The 22821-nt window shown below is 43.0% G+C and overlaps 1 protein-coding gene across 2 annotated transcripts in view; it reads left to right on the top strand.

The window, feature by feature from the left end:
• Nucleotides 1-523: 523 nt before the first annotated feature.
• KATNAL1 (katanin catalytic subunit A1 like 1) overlaps nt 524-22821 on the top strand; it is an 82938-nt gene continuing 60640 nt past the window's right edge. The window contains exons 1-3 of one of the 2 annotated variants that reach the window (XM_075198947.1): nt 524-635; nt 4349-4520; nt 14549-14709. In XM_075198947.1, the coding sequence (XP_075055048.1) occupies nt 580-635; nt 4349-4520; nt 14549-14709 (389 nt within the window). In that variant the 5' untranslated portion in view covers nt 524-579. Of the gene's footprint in view, nt 636-983; nt 1383-4348; nt 4521-14548; nt 14710-22821 lie in introns of those variants that run through there. The other variant, XM_075198948.1, reaches the window with a different exon arrangement.

Below are 22821 nucleotides of genomic sequence, written 5' to 3'. Positions count from 1 at the left end.
TGTTTCCTGTAACCTGAACCTTAGATCTCAATAAAGTGCTTGTTAACATTATCATATATAACTATAAATTCAATAACATTTGTTCATAAACGACTGTGGGTTGGAACTATTATAAAAATTAACTATATACAAATGAATGTGTAAGTGTATGTGTGCGTTGTTTATTGCGTCACAACACGTGGCGTACTGACCACAATCGTACGGTAAAACAATATTAATCAATATAGTTTCTTTCATCCAATTATTTGACTTTGACAATATATATATATATATATATATATATATATATATATATATATATATATAGTGAAGTGATGGTATGGAAAATGTAATGGGAATGGAAATAAATGGAATATGATAGTTTTACAATAAAGGCAGTAAAAATAGAGGTAAGACATAACACCATTTACTCCCCCACTGTATCTATCTATATATAAAATAGTAGTAATAATAATAAAACAGTAAAGCAGTGAACAACAGAGCACTATGACATAATCACTATGACTGCAGTGATATAAGTGCTGTACTGACCATGAAAGCAGTAACACTGTTAAAGCCATGTTACAGAACTTGTTGTAGATGAATATCCGGACAAAAACGGGTGCTATGATCCCCCTCAAGCAAAGGCGCAAAGGGTAAGACACAGCGGGGAAAATTTATTAAGCTGCGGGTTTGAAACAGTGGAGATGTTGTCTATAGCACCCAGACTCTAGCTGTCATTTTGTACTGAAGAAAAACTTAGCCTCATCATTTTTGATAAACATGTTAATATAAATAGTTATGAATGATAACAGTCCTTTATTTTTAAAATCAATTTGCATTTAAAATTTTGGCATGAAATGGACGCTAATATACACTTTGATAGAGTATTGTAGATAGAGTATTGTAGAACAAATGTATGTATCTGTGGCCGTACATCAGTGCACCATGAGGGACACATAACCACACAGCTCCTCCCCGGGCTCCTGTGTCCAACATACGCCCGCAGCCATGACAACGCCGCAAACACAGCTCGGTAACGGCTCAGGCGGGGGTGCCCATTACTGGTAACTAGGGACCGTGGCCAGACACTGACCCCAGACCGCGGTCTGTCACCAGCAGCCCCGGTGTCTATGCAGCCGCCCGCACAGCAGGAGATTGCAGTCATCATTCAGTTGCACACCATCAGCTGTATCACTGACCCCGACTTTTTGCGCGCAATGCAGGCTGGGATATGTATTTTGTCCTCCACGCACTAAGTGAGCAAACTGTAACTACAGAACTACAAGTTCCAGGGTGCAGCGCGGCCTGGATCCTCCATCCTTATCCCTTACTTCATTTATCCCTATTGTAGTGTATACACTGGATCAGCAAACCGGAATCTAAAACTCCACACAGAGAAGGTGAGCGTGGTGGACATCACAATAAAGAAATCAGGGTGGATTGATTTACAATTAACCCTATATCCCCTTTACACCATACAATGGCTGATGTAGTAAAAAGAGGTTTTCGAGGTGTAATTGTATTAGGGTGGTTGATATTGCAAGATTTTTCCTTTAATACACCATGACATATTTAAGTTATCCCACATGTACCTGTGTTGCTTTCATTATAATGTAACAGGGTTTTAATTAAACACTTCCTCATGAAGGCTGAGAAGCACCAGCAAAACTGAATGAAATTTGCTGTTACTATTTGCATTCCCCTCACTTTTGGCAACACATAGACCACATTGTTTGCCTGTTTGAGCAGTACCAATGCAATGATATTGCTAGATGTCTTTTAAAGTGCTGACTTATGTTTGTAACATAAGTGTTAATAATACCAATAATATAAACAAGTTTTGTTTGGGAGGTATTGTTTAAAAAAAAAAAAAAAGTGTAATATATATATATATATATATATATATATATATATATATATATATATATATATATATATAATGTGTACAGGGAAATAGTTGTCAGAACTTTGGATAGATCTTGCAGTATGTTTAAAAAACAGTGATGAGCAATAGGCTGCCCTCTGACCCTTCACCTGTGGCCCCAGCTCCTTCCTGCTTTATTGTCATATGTTTGTTATAGCATGTAACACTTGTTTAAAATGCCTGCTGATATGTATGTACAGATAGGTGTCTTTGTCTTTAATTAAATGTATTGTTTGAACTTATTACTGAGATTAAGGTCTATGGGGCATATTTAATTGTCCGTGTTACTTGCAAAAGTAACACAGCGTTAAAAGTATTACCGGTATTACGGTAATTCTAAGCCAGATTTCAGCTTGCAGCTCCCTGAGCTGAAAGCTGGCGTTAAAGGTACCGTAATAACGGTAATTACGCGCATTATTACCGCAATAACGGTAATAGTGCGCAAGCCGCATTACTCTTGTAAGTAACGCGGACAATTGAATATGCCCCTATGTGTGGCCCTATTGAAGTGCTCCCAATGTAGCCCATAAAGGGGCTTCTTCAGGGGCCGCAATTGACAAAAGTCTACCTTGGAAGCTGTCAGTCATCTCAGTGAGTCGGAGAGCAGCTCTTCGGTTTCCTCCTGCCGGGGTAAGTACTGTCGGGGTTTTCACGGCCAGAAAATGGCACCCAACCCTAATAGTGTTGGGAGCATGGCCAACATGGGGTGTGGCTGAACCTCTTTAGACATGAGATATGTATTAAAACGTTGTTGCTCTCATCTACATATTATTGCAGCTGTTGCAACCTGGTACCGAATTCTTATCTGGGTCCTGGTATGTTGGGACCTGGTTGAAAAATGTATAGCTACATGAAATAAGGAAAGCCAAGCAATAAGCGAACACAGTACATAACACAGATACCGCAGTATATAATGCATACATTATAATAAAACATTACATTTATTACCCCATCCCCAGCCACATTTGATGAGCTTTGTCTTTAATAAAAGTGTCATTTGAAGAAAAAAAATTACTTCAAAGCGTCGGTAAATATACCTCCTAGACAGTAATATTAAGAGGAAGTTTATTGTTATGTTGTTAAGAGCAATAGAGATGTCAGGTAAGTAGCTTTTGTTGGCCGATGGAAAGATTAGGCAGGAGATATCCAAGATGAAGGAGTATATTTACTAAACTGCAGGTTTGAAAAAGTGGAGATGTTGCCTATAGCAGAGTTTTCATTTATTTATTACATTCTGCAAAATGACAGCTAGAATCTGGTTGCAATAGGCAACATCTCCACTTTTTCACACCTGCAGTTTAGTAAATATACCCTGAAATAGCAGAAGGACATTCAGTAACACATGTCAGTACACATGATGAAAGATGTGGAGAGTAATATCTATGCTTACTTGGGTCCTGTCAATGAATTTTCTCTGGTTTAAATAAGTAAATGATGATGATTTACTCCATTCATTTTTTTTTTTCTATCAGTATAACAATTTTCTGGATAAATTCCCAACCTACCTAACCTGTCCATCTATAGTGATTCTTGCTGTGTAATTATAGTAAGGCTGCCCATTTTTAAAACCTTCATTGTTTGATATCTTTATATTAGAAGAGTAAAGGGAATATAAAAAATAGGTACAGTTTAACTTGTGTATCGATTTTGATCACATGGACTTGATCACATTTTTTTTTTCATTACGACAAATAAGTATTGTGTAGATTATCCTGTGGTGCATACAGGGCCGGATTAACCCGAGGTCTACCTGGGCTATAGCCCAGGGGCCTCGGGCATCCAGCGGGCCCTTCAAAGTCCGCAGCAGCATTATTGATCGGTCTGGGGGCGGGGGCGCCCCCAGCCCGATCAATGCTGCTGAGCACTGTCAGTCCAGTCCTCCGTCCCCGGCGCTCAGTACTCTGCTTACTGAGGAGATCTCGCGAGTGAACACTCGCGAGATCTCCTCAGTAAGGAGCTTACAGCGTGCCGGGGACGGAGGACTGAACTGACAGGTAAGCGCCTTGGGGGGGGGCCCTCGCGGCGGGCGGCTCACAATGGAGGCCTCACGGGGGAATGGAGGCGCCCTTAGCCCAGGGGCCTCCATTCCCTTAATCCGGCCCTGGGTGCATACTGTGCAAGATATTATTCCTGCCATCTGCAGTGTCAATACTCACCATACTTACCTAATTTACTGGAATGTCCAGAAGCCTCCTGAATTACCAACTGACAATGCTTGCACTCAACTAAACAACAGGGGCACATATATTAAAATCTTGGTGGAATGTTTATTGTTTATATATAGTGAATGTTACAATGTGTTTTTATTTTAGATCAGTTTATAAACTATTATTAATCACCTTTTATGGTTTGTATAAAAGTCTATTATTTTTGTTTCAAATTGTAAAGAAAATGTACTATAAGTGTACATTTTTGCAATGCTTTCAATCTTCTCTTCTTTAGGGTCGCAAAAATGAATTTGGCGGAGATGTGTGATAATGCTAAAAAAGGCAGAGAGTACGCACTTCTTGGAAATTATGACTCCTCTATGGTTTATTACCAGGGAGTAATTCAGCAAATTCAAAAACACTTTCAGAACATTAGAGATCCTGTTGTGAAGGTCAAGTGGCAGCAAGTGAGTGGTCTGTTTTATGCTAAATACCCTATCATTTCAGAAAAATCTGTCCAAAGCCGATCCTTATACATTTAAATGGTTTAAAAATAAAATCCCCTTTCTTATTAATTTATGTATATGTTTTCTCCTTTACTAATAAAATGAGTGTTATTTTGAACTATATTTGATAAACTTGAAATACCCATTAAACCTATATGGGCTACACACCTCACAAGCTGAGAACCTAGGAATCACATAGAGTGTCCACCTATCTATATTTAAAGTTGACATAAACCTATCATGTGTGTGACTAATCATGGTCATGTATAATGATGTTTAACTAATTCAACCCTATTTTAAGTTAAGTATGTCATTATTATTTTATTATTTTTCATATGTTGCTCTATTTGCACATAAAGAGATCATATCATACAAATCCGCCTCACCTCCGCCCCACCGCTCCTTACCTGCACAGCATGTATGCTGTTTTAAGTCATTGATGCCTTTAAACTAGTCCAGTCCACTACCTTGTCTATGCTGAGTGTGTTCACTACCCATCCTATAGTCTCCCTCACAGGTGACAATATCACAATCTCCCCTATTCCCCCACTGTCTTGGTTTCATCTTTGACTCCGCCCTCAGTTTCATTCCACACATCCAGTACCTTGTACTGACTTCTCGCCTCCTCTTTTATTACCGGAATACTCCTCTTTCTCACTTAAGACCTTACTAAAACCCTTATCTCATATCTCCCGCTGTCACGACTATATTAGTGTACCTGCTATTGTTGGCACTACTCAGAGGAAGGTGCGGAATCTAACGTGCCCCTGGTTTCACCAGGGACGCCCGCAAGGAGGTATGGACTCCGTTGCAGGAATACGCAGGTTGCAGTCCTTCCACGAGTCGAATAGCGAGATACAAGAGAAGATTTATCAGACTGGCCGTGTCGGTAACGTTCTGGTAAGTAGAGGTACACAAGGAATATCCGGAGGGATGGTGAGACAAGCCGGGTCAGTAACGTTCTGGAGGCGAGGTACAGCAGGAAGATCCAAAAGGGGTGGTCAAACGGTCCGGGTCAAAAGGGTCACAGGCAAACAAGAGAAGTCAGGAACAAGGCTTAGGAACTGGAACACAGGAAACGCTGGAGGCAGGTTAGACCTGATACTCTGACACAGGTGTGTGCACAGGCAGCACCTTATAAAGGTTGAGGAGCCAATGGGATGGTAGTGGACAGCAGCGCTGTTCTCAGCTGCCACCGAGACTATTGAGTAGCGGCCCGTTGCCTAGCAATGGGACGCGCATGCGCAGATGGCAGGGTGGCCGGAACTTCCTGGCAACCAGACGCGCTGGGAAGAGAAGTGGGTGGCCGTCCCGAGGAGTGGACAGCGGGACGGCGCCTGACAGTATACCCTCCTCTTCTTCTTCCTCCTCCTCCTGTTTGGAGAAATTTCTTAAGTAACAGAGGGACGTGAAGGTCTTGTTTGTCCACCCATGATCTTTCCTCCAGAACGTATCTGAGAAATTGCTGTTTACTATGAAGAATTCGAGAAGCCAAAATCCGGCTGATCTCAAATTCCGTTCCTGTAGAAGTCTGTACTGGTGGAGGAAAGCAGGGGGATTGAAAGAATTCATTAAGTACCAGCGGTCGCAACAATGACACGTGAAAGGTATTATGACATTTCAAAGAAGGAGGCAGTTTCAACCTAAAGCACACAGGATTAATCACTTGCAGGATGGTATGGGGACCGATAAACCGTGGAGCCATCTTCATTGAAGGAACCTTTAGTTTCAAGTCCCTGGTGGATAGCCACACCTGGTCCCCCACTTTCAGGAGAGGAGTAGACCTCCGATTACGGTCTGCAAATATTTTGTTGTGCTTTGTGGCCTTGAGTAGAGCTGTTTTGGTCTTGCCCAAATAAGAGCGAACTCTCAATAGAGGGTGTCCACGGCTGGAACCGATGAGGAGGATACAGGAAAGGGATCCGGAAAGACAGGATGATTTCCACATACAATGAAAAATGGGGAGACCCCTGTGGATTCGTGAACGTGTTGGTTGTGGGAGAATTCTGCCCAGGGAAGAAATTGAGACCATTTATTCTGATTGTCAGAAGTGAAACACCGTAGAAAAGTCTCAAGATCCTGATTAATTCGTTCGGTCTGGCCATTGGTTTGAGGATGATACCCCGAAGAGAATTTCAATTCTACACCCAGATTTCGGCAAAAGGTTCTCCAGAACCAGGAGGTGAATTGGACCTTGAGGTCAGAAATAATCTCCTTAGGACAGCCATGTAGCTTGAAGATTTGTTTGATAAAGATGTCGGCAAGACGACCGGCCGTAGGCAATCCAGTTACAGGGATGAAGTGTGCCATCTTGGAGAACCAGTCAATAACCACCCAGCTAGTGTTAAACCTTGCACTGAGGGGTAGGTCTGTGATGAAATCCATAGCTACGCTCTCCCAGGAAACGTTGAGAATAGAAAGTGAACGGAGCAGTCCCACTGGAGCTCTTCTGGGAGTCTTGTCTTGGGCACAGGTGATACAGGAAGCGATAAATTTGCATATGTCAGTGCGTACAGTAGGCCACCAGAAATGACGACAAAGCAATGCTGTAGTCTTCTTTATTCCGGCATGACCGGCAATGCAGGAGGAATGAGCCCACTGTAGGGTCTTTAGTCGTAGATGGGGTTCCATAAATGACCGGCCTGGAGGAGGAGAGCTAGGCTTGGTTCTGGTGAGAGCCACGATGTTAGAAGGATCAATGATTCACTGAGGTACCAAGGGTTTTAGGTGATCAGAGTCGTCAAATTAGCGGGATAATGCATCTGCCTGACCGTTGTTGGTACCAGGATAGAATGTGAGCGTCATGTTAAACCGAGCAAAGAAGGATGCCCATCGGGCTTGCCAAGGGTTAAGGCAACGAGCCTCCTGATTGAATACTAGATTTCGATGATCAGTAAACACTGTGACAGGATATAAAGGCCCCTCCAACAGATGTCGCCATTCTTCCAGGGTGGCCTTGATGGCCAGTAGCTCTTTATCCCCAATTCCTTAATTGTATTCACTAGGAAGAAATTGTCTGGAGAAAAACCCACACGGAGTGTGAGCGCCAGAAGGGGATTTCTGAAATAACATGGCTCCAATAACTTCTAGGAAGAAGGGTTGTTCCTGATCTGGTTGGGAAAGGACTGGAGCCGAGGAGAACGGCTTATTTAGTATCATGAAGGCAGAAGTGCCTTCCAGGGGCCAGACCCTAGGATTGGCAGCCTTCCTGGTTAGGGTAGTGATCGGAGCAATGATGGAGGAGAAGTCCTGAACAAATTGGCGATAATAGTTTGCAAAGCCAATGAATCTTTGAATAGCTTTAAGACCTTGTGGCTGAGGCCAATCCAGGACAGCTGTCACCTTTGTGGGATCCATACGCAGTCCCTGGCCTGACACAATGAAACCAAGAAAAGGTACTTGGGTCACCTCCAAAACACACTTTTTCAATTTGCAATAGAGGTGATATTTCCAGAGTCTGCGTAAGACCTCCTTGACCTATTCCTGATGAGATTCCAAATCTTTAGAAAATATCAATATATTGTCTAAATAGACCACAACAGAGGTGTATAACAAGTCCTGAAAGATGTCATTGACAAATGTTTGAAAGATAGCCGGAGCATTACAGAAGCCGAAGGGCATCACCAGATACTCAAAGTGCCCATCCCTGGTATTAAAAGCCGTCTTCCATTCGTCCCCTTTCTTGATGCGAATCAGATTGTAGGCCCCACGAAGGTCTAATTTGGAAAATATTTGTGATCCACTGTTTCTATCAAAGAGATCGGAGATGAGGGGTAATGGGTATTGATTTTTGATAGTGATATGGTTAAGGGGGCAGTAGTAGATACATGGACGAAGAGACCTGTCTTTCTTTTTGACAAAGAAGAAGCCTGCCCCGGCCGGGGATGTAGACTTACGGATAAATCCTCATTTTAAATTTTCCGTGATGTATTTGGACATTGCCAACGTCTCAGGACGAGACAACGGATAGGTCCGCCCCTTAGGGATAGGTTGGTCAGGAGACAGAACAATAGTGCAATCCCAGGGTCGATGAGGAGGCAAAGTCTCTGCTTCAGTTTTGCTAAATACATCCTGGAACTCCATAAATGCAGCAGGAAGAGTGGTTTACTTAGAGTGCGCTATGATCCGAGACATCAAATGCAGAACCATGGACAGGCATCTATGAAGACATCTTGAATCCCATGTTGTAACTTGAGCGCGACCCCAATCCATTTGAGGTGAATGCATCCTTAACCACGGTAGCCCCAAGATGAGGGGATTAATGGACTTAGGCAAAACCAGAAATTAAATCGTCTCGCAATGAAGAGCTCCTACCATCAACCGGACTGGGGAGGTAACGGAGGAGATGGAGCCGTTTGTGACACGACTGCCATCAAATATGGCGGTTGAGGCAAGGAAATGGAATTTGGAGCTGCGAGGCAAGATTCGCAGAAAGAAAGTCCCGGAGGAGCCGGAGTCCACAAAGGCCGTGGTGGAGAAGGGACCTTTAGAGGTGCTCAGGATGACAGCCATAAGAAATTCTGGGGAAATTTTGGAGTAGGGAGCAACAGTGGATTCTCCTAAAGCGGCCTCCCTGCCACCGTTCAGGAGGAAGAGTTCCCGGTCTCTTGGGGCAAGCTTTCAGAAGGTGTCCTGGATCTCCACAATATAGACACAGACGTTATTTGAAGCGTCTCTCCCTCTCCTTTGAGGACAATCTAGAACGTCCTACTTGCATAGGTTCATTCATAAGCAGAATAGGATTCTGGAACTGAGGAGCCAGCCGTGGCATGAACCGTTAATTAGCGGAGCGTTCTTGCGTGCGCTCTAGATAACGCAAATCCACCTTGATACAATAGAGATGAGGGAATCGAAATCCGAAGGGAGGTCTCTAGAAATTAGCTTGTCTTTAATACGGTCAACCAAACCTTGCCAGAAAGTTGCCACTAGCGCTTCATTGTTCCATTTCAACTCGGAAGCCAATGTTCGGAACTGAACTGCATATTGACCCATGGACAGATCGCCTTGACGGAGGTTCAACAAACTTGTGGCTGCAGAAGCGACTCTTCCGGGGTCTTCAAAGACTCTCCTAAAGGCTTCGATGAACGAGGTTGTGTTGCTAAGGAGGGGATCCCCTCGTTCCCATAGGGGCGAGGCCCAGGCGAGTGCTTGACCGCTGAGGCGGGAGATGATAAATGCCACTTTGGTGCGTTCTGACAGAAAGGCCCCTGGGTTACATTCAAATTGAATGGCGCATTGGTTCAAGATCCCCTGCATCTTTTGGGATCTCCATCAAACTTTTCAGGTGAGAGAAGCGGGCGGCCATCCAGAGGAGTGGACAGCAGGGATGGCGCCTGACACCCGCCTTGACTACTGCAACTTCCTGCTATCTGGCCTTTCCCTCACTCGTTTGTACCCTCTACAATCCAAATGCTGCAGGCTGATCTTCTCTTGCCATTCCACATCCACTGCACCACTTTGCAAAACTCTACACTGGCTCTCCATTAGCTTCTGAACTCCCTGAAACATCCCCTCTGTTAATCAGTCTGATGTACAAATTGCAGTCTTCTATCTAAGCATTGTATTTTCAAGCTTACTCAAGGCTTTGCCTGCCATCACAGGTATGAAGGGTTGAAACTGAGTTTGAATTGGATTTGGACGGGACTTTGGCCCACTATCCTATTTCATGACTCTGCCAGGACACACTCAGTACATCTCCTGTACCTTGTTATTCTCTATTTAACACTTCCACCCATTACCCCACATGACTCCATACTACATACCCAAGCCTATCGTCTCTATCCGCTGTAGCTTCCTCCTCCGCAACATATCACCATGCGCCCCCACCCACCAACCTTATTACCATCCCTCCTCTCACTCGCCTTTCCTTGTCATGCACACTCTGGAATGCAAGATCTGTCTGTAATATGCTTACTTTCATTCACAACATCTTCCTCTCCTGGCCCTAACTGAAACATGTATTTTTCCCTCTGATACTGCTTCCCCTGCTGCACTCTCCCGCAGGGCTTTCTCCTTCTCCAATGCTCCTCTTCTTCGGGACTGGCAAGGAGGAGGTGTAGGTTTCCTACTGTCTTCTGGCTACATTTTCAGTGTTATTTCCCCCTGAACCCTCCCCCTCTTTCTCCTCCTTTTGAAGTTCACTCCATCCACCTCTCTTCCCCTCTCCATCTACGTGTTGCTCTCATCTATCACCCCCCTGGTCATTCCGCACAGTTTTTAATAACTCCACTGCCTGGCTTTCCCATTTCCTCTCTTCTGATATTATTAGTAATAATAATATTAGGGATTTTAACATCCCTACCGACTCTCCTATTGTTACCGCTGCCTTTAAACTCCTAACTCTTACTTTCTCCTATGGTCTCTCCCAATGGACAACATCCGCTACCTACAGTGATGTTCACTCCTTGGACCTAGTGTTCCCCCATCTTTATGACATCTCCAACTTCTCCAATTCCTTCTTCCCCCTCTCTAACCACAATCTCCTTTCCTTTTCCCTCTCTATACACCTTGCCCCCCCCTCTCCCACCCAAAGTTGCTCATACGAAGCGTCTCATCAACAGCATTGACCCCATCCTCTTTGCGTCCTCCCTTGAACCCCTCCTCACTTCCATTTATTTCCTATCATTCCCCAATGCCTCTGCGTCTCTTTACAACTCTACATTCTCTGTTGCCCTTGATACTGCAGCCCCAGCCACCCGACTTTGTCTCTGCCAATCAACCCAAAGCCTTGCAGTCCCCTCCAAAAGTGCTTCCGCTCCTTTAAATGTCAATGGAGGAATTTTCGATCCATCGCTGACTTCATCCACTTTACATTCAACCTTTCCTCCTACTATTCTGCCCTCTCTCCTGCCAAATAAAACTATTTTCACTTCCATTATCTCCTCCCTGTCCCGTAAACCCAAATGCCTCTTTGCTACCATTAATTGTATACTGTGTTCTCCCCCTACTCCTGCCCCCTCATTCATCATCTTCTACCTACTTCAAAGACAAAATTGACTCTATCCACAAGAATATCTGTTCTTGCCAGATTTGCCTCCATCCCACCCGTCCTCTCTATCACTCTCTCTGCCACTTGTGGCTCCAATCCTCCTGTGACTGTGCCTGAGATCCTCACTCTTTGCTCCTGCTCTTCTTCTACAACCTGTCCTCTTGACCTTGTTCCCTCCAGGTTCCTCCGCTCCCTCTCTGTCAATGCCTATCGTCACCTTGCTCACCTTTCTCTCGCCACTGGTCTCTTTCCCTTCAGGCATGCTCTCATCTCCTCTATTCTCAAAAAACCTTCCCTTGACCCATCCTCTCCAACTACTGCCCCGTATCTCTGCTTCTAAATTTATATAAAGACTTGTTTTCAATTGTCTGACACACTTTCTCTCTCTTCTTAACCTTCCTCAGTCTGGCTTCCTTCCCCATCACTCAACTGAAACTGTCCTAGCTAAAACAACTAAGACCAAAGATCACTTCTCCCTTCTCATGCTCCTCGACCTGTCTGTTTCTTTTGACATAGTCGATCATTCTCTTCTCTTCTCCTCACCATCCTTCATTCCCTAGGTCTTAGTATAACAGCTCTCTCCTTGTTTGCCTGCTATCTCTCTGGCCTCTCCTTTAATGTTTCTGCTTTTGACTCTTCCTCTCCCTTCTCTTCCCCTTCCTATTGGAGTCCCCCAAGACTCTGTCTTTGGCCCTTTGCTCTTTTCTATCTACACCACCTCTCTCTGTGAATTTATTCAATAATTTGGCCTTCACTACCACCTCTATGCTGATGACATGCAAATCTATCTTTCCTACCCTGACCTCTCTCCTGCTTTTCTAACCCAAGTATCTAGCTGTCTCTCTGCTGTAAGTATTTGGATGTCACAGCGCATCATCTTTCCTCCTGCCAATGTTGCTATCCCTCCCAATATCTCCCTTTTGCTTGATAACATAACTCTTTTTTTTTTTTTTTTTTCTACACCCATGCCCACTGCCTTGGAGTCTTCCTTGACTCTGTCCTCAGCTTTACCCCTCATATGCAGTCCCTCACCAAATTCGTTTGTACCCTCTACATTCAAATGCTGCAGGACTGTTCTTCTTCTCTTGCCATTCCACATCCACTGCACCACTTCTGCCACTTCCTCCGTAACATCAGTATAATCCGTTTCTTCTTCTCTCAGGAAACAACCAAAATTCTGGTCCATTTACTTATCATTTCTTCTCTACTATTGCAACCTCCTTCTCACTGACATTCCTGTCATTGACCTTCAATCCATACAGAATGCTGCGTCTAGGCTCATCTTCCTCTCCCATTGCTTCATCGGCTCCCTTTCTAATTCAGAATACAGTTCAAGCTCCTTACCTTCACTTACAAAGCCCTTACCAACACTTCTCCCACTTGCATCTCTGACCTTGTCTCAAGATACATACCCACCCAGCCACTTCGTTCTGCCTCTGACCTCCGTCTCAATTCTCTTTCGTTACCGCCTCCCATGCCTGCCTCCAAGACTTCTACCGTGCTGCCCCCAGTCTTTGCAACTCCCTACCCTGACCTCGCTAGGCATTCCCGCAACCGTCAATCCTTCAAACACTCACCTACACACCTTCAAGCCATCACTAACTTCTCCCTTTCATACATCTCTGATCTTGTCCTTCTCATGCTCTTCACCCTGAATCTAACCTATGCCTTTGCTCCTTTCTGGGGGAAGGCGGGTACCGTGACCTGTACACTTGTCCCCAATAGCTAGTAGTAGTAATATGAGACACCTGTCGCAATGATGCAGTTCATGCATTCTCCTTTTTTACTTCAATTTTTCTTTGGTTTTACCTATACAAATATTCAGCTTTTGAAAAAAATAGATGATGACAATTTTTTTTGCTTTATGTATAAACCGCATAGGTAAAGACTTTTACGGTAGTCTCATGCAACGGCACTGCACACCAGCTTTTTGGGGGCCTTCCCCCTTCTGATGATTACATCTTCCCATGTCGCCTCTTCTCTTAGATATTCCTGTTGCTTGAATATCTGTGAACCTGGGGCTGTGAAACAAATAAGGGAAAGCAGTGGTGGAAAAAGTAATGTAGCATTCAGGAGGAAATCGGTAAAAACTAGGAGCCTGCATGATCTTTAAGAAGCCAGAGAAGATGTTTTGCAGTATTGGATAGCTGGCTGCTGGCATTTGCCTACCCCTAAGTAAAAGGCTGATGCAGGAATGTACTTAAGTTTGTGAATATTGCCGTTTATCACTTCAAAGTCATAAATATGCCTTACAAGAAACTAGAAATACCCCTTGTACATTTGATTGTGTTTAGTATCACTTTAATGGAATAGCAAACATCTTTGTTAAGGAGTACCCGTCGCACAGTGAAAGTGTCATTTTGTTCATTACGCCCAACTGTCCCGATTTAGGTGGAACCCTCCCAATTTCAGGGCTCTGTCCCTATCGGGCCACAAAGATGGGAAGTACGTCCCATTCACTGCAGTGGTGAACCAATGTCACGCGCACCTGCTAAATGGTGTTCTTAGGGGAGGGGAAGGAGATGGGTGGGGGCTGGCTCAGCACGTCGATAGTACTGGACACACCCCCAGGGGTTGGCACACCTGTGATGCGTAGCCACGGCTGCCTGTCATACACATGCAACAACTTTGTTTAGGTAGCAGCTGCACTCTAATGTGAGCCAAATTCTGTAAAGCGTCTACATACTTTAGAGCAACATTCAATGTATGGACGTTATTAAAGAAAATACTATAATTGTAATTCTGTTCAGTCTTTTTCTTTCCACTAGATGTCAGAGACTCAGCCATTTTCAAGTAACATTATTCACAGACTATGTGCCACAGTGTTGATCCATTCATTAGCAGAATACAGCTGCTGTGTAACTGACAAGCTCGGAGGTGGGCTTTTGAGCAGTGCCTGACAGCTGCCTCATTCAACAGTCATCGCCTATAGAACAGAGCTGATATGCTGTTTATACAAATATAATAAAGCTGTTTTTAATGTCTTTATTTCCTGTTGCAGGTGTGCAAAGACTTAGTGGAAGAATATGAGCAAGTAAAGACTGTTGTAAACCTATTAGAATCCTTTAAAATTGAAAAGCCTGCAGACTTCCCTGTTGCTTTTCAAGATGAACCGGTGAAAGATCCAGCGGTTTGGCCTCCGCCTGTTCCAGCAGAGCACAGGTGTGTATATAATGGTGTGTAGCTCGGCAAGTACTACAAATCACAGTTGTTATCCGTCATCTGTTAGGCTGCACTTAACCTTTCAGTCTAGGCGACTGTCATCTGCCAAACCAAATTTTATTTTTTTTTTAAAACTGCTTTCAAATGTGCTTACAAAACAATGCGTTGTTCATATCCCTGGTTTATGACTTACGCTGTTTACAGAATTATGTTCTCTTAAATCACTACAAACTTTATTTCTGTTATCTTACATTGAGGATTTGTTTACTCATTCTCATAAAAAAGGCCTATCAAATATGCAAACTGTCTGCTACATTTTTTATCAAACTGTCCAACTTTTTACCTTCAGGATGGTTGGAATTCTGCAAAGAGGTGTCTGCTTCTCTTAGTATCCATCAATTAAGGATGATTGCAGTAACTGAAATGAATCACTTACAAAAAAAAAAAGAAACACTCTAGTATAGAAGTGAGAGAGAGCAAGACTTTAAACCTACTGAAAAGAAAATGACATTGAATAATAGTATTACAGTCCCCTAGCATATTAAAAACAATGGATACTGCACTCACAAAGTTATAGTAACACAACAGTGCAGAAGATGGATTGTAAGCGGTCCTTTAACCCTTCACTTGGGTGAGAATATTGTTGGTCAGTACCTCACCTATGGACAATGATGGGAAAACCAACAATCTCTCTTGTATTTCCAAAGAATGAGTAGTTCTTGTTCTCTCTAAAATAATAGACATTTTCAAAGATAACCCATCACTGAACATCATTGGCAGCAGCTATTTTTTTTTATATAGCTCCACAACTCTGTACAGAGAACTCGCTCACATCAGTCCCTGCCCCATTGGAGCTTACAATCTAAATTCCCAAACATACACAGACAGACAGACAGACTAGGGTCAATTTGATGGCAGCCAGTTAACCTACTAGTATGTTCTTGGAGTGTGGGAGGAAAACTGGAGCACCTGGAGGAAACCCACACAAACACGGGGAGAATGTACGAACTGCTCACATATAAGGCCATGGTCGGGATTTGAACTCATGACTCCAGTGCTGTGAGGCAGAAGTGCTAACCACTAAGCCACCGTGCTGCCTAATATCCTACAGCTATTTACACACTTGGCAGATCTGACGAAGATGGCCTATATGTAACTGGGGTAACTGTGTTGGGTCATCATTTAACCTTTCCTGTCACTGTACATATGAAGAGAGGGATATAGATAGCAAGGATAGACACACAGTAAAAGTAAAGACATTCTACATTTTACCAGTAAAAATCACAGATTTGGCCAGTAGTAATGTAGCACAAATTTAATCCGTACAGAGCCCCTATTTGTTCATATGACAGAATGCTGATTGGCTGTTGAAGAGAAATAAAGGCGAAGCAACAAGCATTCCTACTAGAGATGCTCAGGCTTGGTTCCTCAGGAACCGTGCACACCTGATCTTAGGGAAACCGAGTCGGCTCGGTACATTCGCGCTTTTTCGGAATCGGAATTGAGAGATGGCCACAGAAGGGGTAGTACAGAGTGTAGAGCAGTTGGGCAGGCAAAGTTATAGAATTGAAAGAGGAGTGTGGAGAGCAGTGTTCAACAAAGTAATCGGTGACATTCAGGAGAACTCCATTTCTCCGTTGCTAATTGTCATTGCAGAAAAATACAAATACTAGTGCTTACAGGGTTGATGTAATTCTGCAGTCCAATTCTAGTGTGTTATATAGGTAACACACAAAAAGGAGAGCTGCTTTGCTAATTGTCATTGCTGAAATACAAATCCTGGTCCTTGCAGGCTTTTCTTCTGAATTTGCACCAAAAAGTCTACGGTGTTATCAAAATGGATTCACAGCAGTACACAGAAGAGCAGGAGCACCAAGCAGCTGCTGCCACCAGTCATGATGATGATAGTAATCCCTGTACGTCATCTGGTAAAGCCTATGTAAAAGTACATAGTGTATTTAGGTCAGGCAAACAAAAATGTAAAAAAACAAGAAAAAAAGAGCTGTAATCCAGGCAAAGTTATCTGCAGAAAAACACTAAAATTGCCAACATGCCATTCTACACACGCAGTGGCAAAGAGAAAATGAGGCCTTCACCTTTCTCCATGAGTTTGAGGTCTGAAACTGTTACTGAGCCATCTTCTTGTAAGGTCAGTCGTGACCAAGCAAGACCTTGTCAATTGGACTCCAAAAGTGTTGCCCAAATACTTTTAAGTGTAAAAGCTGAGCTGGAAGAAAACAGTAAGGCATTAGAGGAAAATGTATGTTCAGATTCAGAAATGACACCAATCCCTGAGGAGAGTCCATCCAGTGCTATGTGTAATCGTGACCATTCTGATAGTGTACCCATAAAGAAGAACAGCCCGAGTGTAGCCGGTAATACACCAATTGAGGATGCTACTTTGGAATTGCAACAGGATGAGGGGGATATTTGTGTAGCCAACGAGGGCGCTAATGAGGATGTTGATGAGGATGATGTTGTTTGTGTAAGTCCTGCTCCGGTGGAAGCAGTTCTGGCACGTGATAAAAAGAAGGCCATTGTCATGCCTGGACATAAGACCACAAATTCCACTTCTTACGTGTGGAATTATTTTTTCCCAAATCCTGCCAACAGTTGTCTAGCCATTTTTAGTGTATGTAAAGCCACAGTCAGTCGAGGGAGGGACCTTAACCATCTAGGAACCTCATCTGTGTTACGCCCTTTGACGTGAGTTCATGGCAAGATGTTAGGAAAATCAAAAAGTTATGCTAAAAAAATAACAAGCAGTCCATCATCAGCTAGGACTCTTCTCTCACCTACATCCCGACGCCTGCAATCTACACCCACAACACCGTCCTCGTTAATGTCCTCAGTAGTGATAGGAATTAGTCCTGCATCCAAGTTGCTAAGGCTAGATGACTCCTGCACTATCCTGGATTCCTCAGAAGAATTCTTGAGCGTTAGTCCCACTGCTGCTGCTGGGGGTGAATCTTCATCCCAGAAGCAGTCCAAGAAGAAGATTACTAGTAGTTTACAACAATTGACTGTTAAACCATCGTTTGCAAGAGGAAGCAAGTATGAAAGCTGTCACCCAGTCGCAAAGCAGATCACAGACGCCATGGCGACTATGCTAGTATTAGATCTGCATCCAATATCCACTATCAATGCAGCTGGTTTTAGACAGCTACTTGAGGTCTTGTGTCCCTGTTACCTAATTCCATCACAACACCATTTCAGTAAAAAAAAGCTATTCCTCACCTCTATCAGAAGGTTTGTAAAAATGTTATTATTGGGCTGCAAAATGCCATTCTACCCACTGTACACTTAACCACAGATTTGTGAACAAGCTGAACTGGGAAAACTAAAAATTATATGATTGTGACAGCCCACTGGTTTGGGGATTCGCCTTCACCAACTGGAACAGCAGCAGCATGTACCCAAGTACGTCACATTTGTCAGAGGCAGGCTACTCTGACAATCTGTTACAAAAAATAAGGGATGTCATTGCAACATGGCTAATCCTGGCTTGGACTCTCCTCAGGATATGTGATTTCTGATAACACCACCACTATTGTGAGAGCATTGCAGCTTGGTGAATTCCCTCACATTCCCTTTTTTGCTCACACAATAAACTTGGTGGTGTGGAGCTTTTTAAAAATGACAGATACGTGCTGGAGGATGCTGTCTGTGGCCCGTAAAATATCTGGACGTTTCCGGCATTCGGCAACAGCGTGTAGGAGATTACAGCAGCTGCAAGACCAATTTAATTAGCCCTGCCGGCAACTGAAGCAAGAGGCAGTGACAAGGTGGAATTCCACCCAGTTTATGCTTCTGCGGATGGAGGAACAGCGAAAAGCCATCGACGCTTACTCCACAAGCCATGACATTGGGAAAGGAGGGGGGATGTATTTTAGTCAAACGCAGTGTAGAATATTTTCCGTGTTTTGCAAGGTGCTGAAACCATTTCAAGTTGTCACCTGTGAAGTGAGTTCAGACACTGCTAGCTTGAGTCAAGTGATTCCCTTAATTAGACTTTTGGAAAAGCAGCTTGAGAAACTGAAGGAGGAGAGTAAACCATGCAATTACGCCAAGTATGTCAGACTTGTAGATCAAGTACTTTATTCGCTTCGCCAGGATTCAAAAGTTATCAAAAAAATTGGATCACTACATTTTGGCGACTGTGCTTGATCCTTGGTTTAAGAGCTATGTCTTCTCTTTGTTTCCAACTGACCCAGATCTGAAGAGATGCAAGGAGCTCCTGGTGAGCAAGATGACAGCTGAAGTGTTACGTGACAGGACGGCGTCTCCTCCTTCAGTTTCTCACTCAACTGCTGCTAGGAATTAACTTAGCTTTCCCAAGAGACCCTGCACCAAATTTTGACATCAGGGGGTAAATGTATGAATCTCCGGATTCTTCATCTCCGGCGTGTTCAGCCTCTTCAGCGCTTAAATTTAAAGCGGCGCTGCATTGTAAAGGGAAACTTCCCTTTACAATGCAGCGCCGCTTTAAATTTAAGCGCTGAAGAGGCTGAACACGCCGGAGATGAAGAATCCAGAGATTCATACATTTACCCCCTGGTCTGGTCTAAAAGAATTGAACAAAAAAAGTGAAACGTCTGCCGTAACTCCACCTGATCCTAGTATCAACATCCAGAGGATGGTGGAGGTTTTTTTTCACAACAGCATAGAAATAGACACATCAGACAGTTCCTTTACATACTGGGTGGAAAGAAATGGAATTTGGAGACCCATGTACCAACTATCTTTGCACTGCCTAAGCTGCCCACCCTCCATTGTGTACTCGGAAAGAGTTTTTAGCACAGCCGGGAACCTTGTCAGGCATTGGAGTAGGAGGCTACTTCCTCAAAATGTGGAAAAGATGATGTTCATACAAATGAACTTCAGGTTCCACGAGGAAGGCCTTTCCCGCCAATTACATCAAAATACTGAGACTTCTGTAATGGTGGATTCCAGTGGTGAAGAATTAATAATGTGTGAGGATGATGTACACACTGATGAGGCTGAGGATGATGACGACAACATCTTGCCACAGTAGAGTTCATTAACAGCACTGTTACCTTAGGTGGCTTAAGGCAATTGTTACGTTGTTTTGTGGGGGCCCAAACAACCCAAGCACTCTAGCCATAAGGAGTGGCACTTTTTTGGCTGAAGTGCTTGGTTTGTTAAAGTGTGCATGTCCTCTTTAAGATTCAACATAAGGGTGGGTGGGAGGGCCCAAGGACAATTCCATTTTGCACAACTTTTCTTTTCTGACACTGCTGTGGGCCAATGTGTCCTAGATGTGCTAGGAACAGCCGTGTGTCTGAGTCATTGCTCTGTCGCTTAGCATCCAGCCAGGTCGCTGCAGTATTTGTCCGAAAGTGGATGAAAATAATAATGTGACCTGTGAGGTGGTCAAAATTTACTGAAAATGACTTGAAATTAGTGTTATTGAGGTTAATAATAATGTAGGATCAAAAAGAAGAGCAAAATTTTAGCAATTTTTTTAAAAAAAAATACAGATCCAAAACCAAAACACACGAGGGCGGTTTTGCCAAAACCAAATCACGAAGCTAATCCAGATCCCAAACCACTTCACGGGGGTCAGTGAGCATCTCTAATTCCTACCAATCACAACACTGTATCAGTTGCCTGCTTCAACTGGAGTTATTGTTTAAGCTGATATTGTGAAAAAATTTGGTGTCTCAATATTCACATTACACCTTCCTCTTGTTAAAATGTTTTGAACATACATTTAATCTTAAACTTTATTTTGTTTAAAAATTGCAATAGGATCATGGTGTCTAAGGGGGTATTCAATTAGGTCTGGGATCGCGGCACTGCGCGGCTGCGCAAGAAAATATGTTAATACGGTACCGCAACATCACAGATTTTCGTTCACAAAAATCCACGTTATTGCGGTCCCGCGGATTGTCTTCACGGCCCGTTCCGGCGTGGTGCTGAAAATCCCGTACCTAATTGCATACCCCCCATGACTTAGAAAAACATTTTTCCTATCATTGCTCAACTGCATTATTTCCTGACATTCCATCTACTGGAATTGTTTGTCAGAAGAACCTTCAGTGTGTATGACCTTGTAATAAATACCACAAGTCCATAAAATGCTAACACTGCTATTTACTGTTTAGTCTGTGATGCATTCCCAGGTATATATTACCAAGAACAGACCTGATTTAGTGGTTTGTTGAGATCAATAGTTCCTCCATGTTCTTCTCCTATTGTTTTCTCAGTAGGTCTGCTGTGTGGGATATGTTTATAAATTGTCTCTCAGAAAACTTGTTAATTCTTGAATTGTCTGATACTGAATGATTCCATCGTCTGAGATCTTATGCTTGTCAATGCTACAATCTGCCACTTTTCATTTAAAAGTAATGTGTTTCAAATCTACTATTAGATTCTGTTGTACAGACATAATTTATCTGGCACTGACACAGAGCCAGTGGAAAAATGTTACGAGTTAAAACAATTTGTCTTTTATATAAAGAATGTATTTTATAGACCGCTAAACTCGAATATGTCTGTATATTATAGTGATTTTATTTCTCTGGTTTTCTCTGAAAAGATGGCAGCGGATGAAGCCACAGTTCTTTTTATTATATCGCTGTTCTATAGTTTTGTCTGTTTTTATGTTTGTCATTTCCTAACAGCAATGCACTTTTAAAGGCAATCATCAAAATGTTGTTCTAGTATCATGTAACATTTAATGCATGCTTGTTTGAAAAATTTCAAGCTTTATTCTTTGTTAAAGGTTCATAGCGTTTGACACTTTGAATGTGTAATGGGGTGTTATCATGCCATGCCTAGTAAGGTATACTGGATTGGCTAGCACCAGGTCTAGCTAAGGCTAGCCTATATTTTAATTCTTTGTTGTGTTCCTTTTGGCAGGAGTTTTGTATATAGTTTTTTACCAAGTTTCTTGATGAGAGCCTGGCTGTGTTTCATGTCGGCTAAACAAATTTTTCTTTTGAAGCAATACCATGTTCAGGGCCGGCGCTAACATTAGAGAAATGTAGGTAGCTACCTTTGGTGCAAATGGATAGGGGACGCCTGGTCTGAGGAGCAGAGGATGCTGCCCACAATGCCCGAGTGGGGAGCTTGGGGAGGGGGGGGGGGGGGTTGAGTGATTGCCCTGGCAATATTAAAGTGTAATCAGAAGACATTTACCAGTGCACCAGGATTAAGGACTACCGCGGTCCTCTTTGGTGGGAGAACTACTACTTTTGCCAAAGTAAATAGCTGTGCCCCATCCCAGAGGAAGGGGCCTCCTGCTAATGGTCTATCTAAGTGCCTTTTGGTTTTGGGTGAAGTTCTTTACTTGTAGATCTTCTCAGTAGCCTTATGTTTGTCCCATGACTTTTCGAATTGGCTCTATGTTGCACCAGCTCTTCTAGAAGATCGTTCTATGTCTCTGTATATATTAAACGTTTCCTTATGTTCTCTCTCACTAGTCCTCCCTCTTATGACTGTCATTTTATGCCTTGTGGACTGGTTGACTAAAAGAGATCACAAATTGGAAACAGCATGCTATGATTTGGCATCACTTTGGCACATATAATGCATAGTACCGCCTGCTGTGCCAGAGATAATCATGGCCACTCCCAGTGTGGAATGGATGGAAATAGGCAAACAATGCTGGATTACCACTTTTTACGGCAAAAATAACATTTCAGTATATATACTTAATTTGTGTGTATTTACTTCTCGGTGGTCACATCATTAAACATGTACATACTTGTATCTAGATAGTTTTCCATGTGTATCGTCCAGAGCAAAATATTTCTCCTTCACAAATGGTGCCATCTTGCCGTATAAATCAGTGGATGGTGATATAAACTGAAACATTCACGTGATTTCACAACAGTGAAAAAATATAATATTTGTGCTGCGCAAAGCAAATTTATACATTTATAATGTACAAGTGATGCTAAAATGTTAGTTGATATGATACTAATATATGTATAAACTCTTGAAAATAGTATTCATATAATTGACAAGTTCTGAGTGTTGATGAAATCTTCTATAATAAGGAATAACGCACTCCCTACTGTAAATTATTGCAGATATTAGAGGTCAACTCAGAGATCCGTGCAATACATAAAAGCACTTACACCT

The sequence above is a fragment of the Mixophyes fleayi genome, chromosome 2 (assembly GCF_038048845.1).
Source record: "Mixophyes fleayi isolate aMixFle1 chromosome 2, aMixFle1.hap1, whole genome shotgun sequence".
Classification (NCBI taxonomy): Eukaryota; Metazoa; Chordata; class Amphibia; order Anura; family Limnodynastidae; genus Mixophyes; species Mixophyes fleayi.
This window is presented reverse-complemented; position numbering and strand designations above follow the sequence as displayed.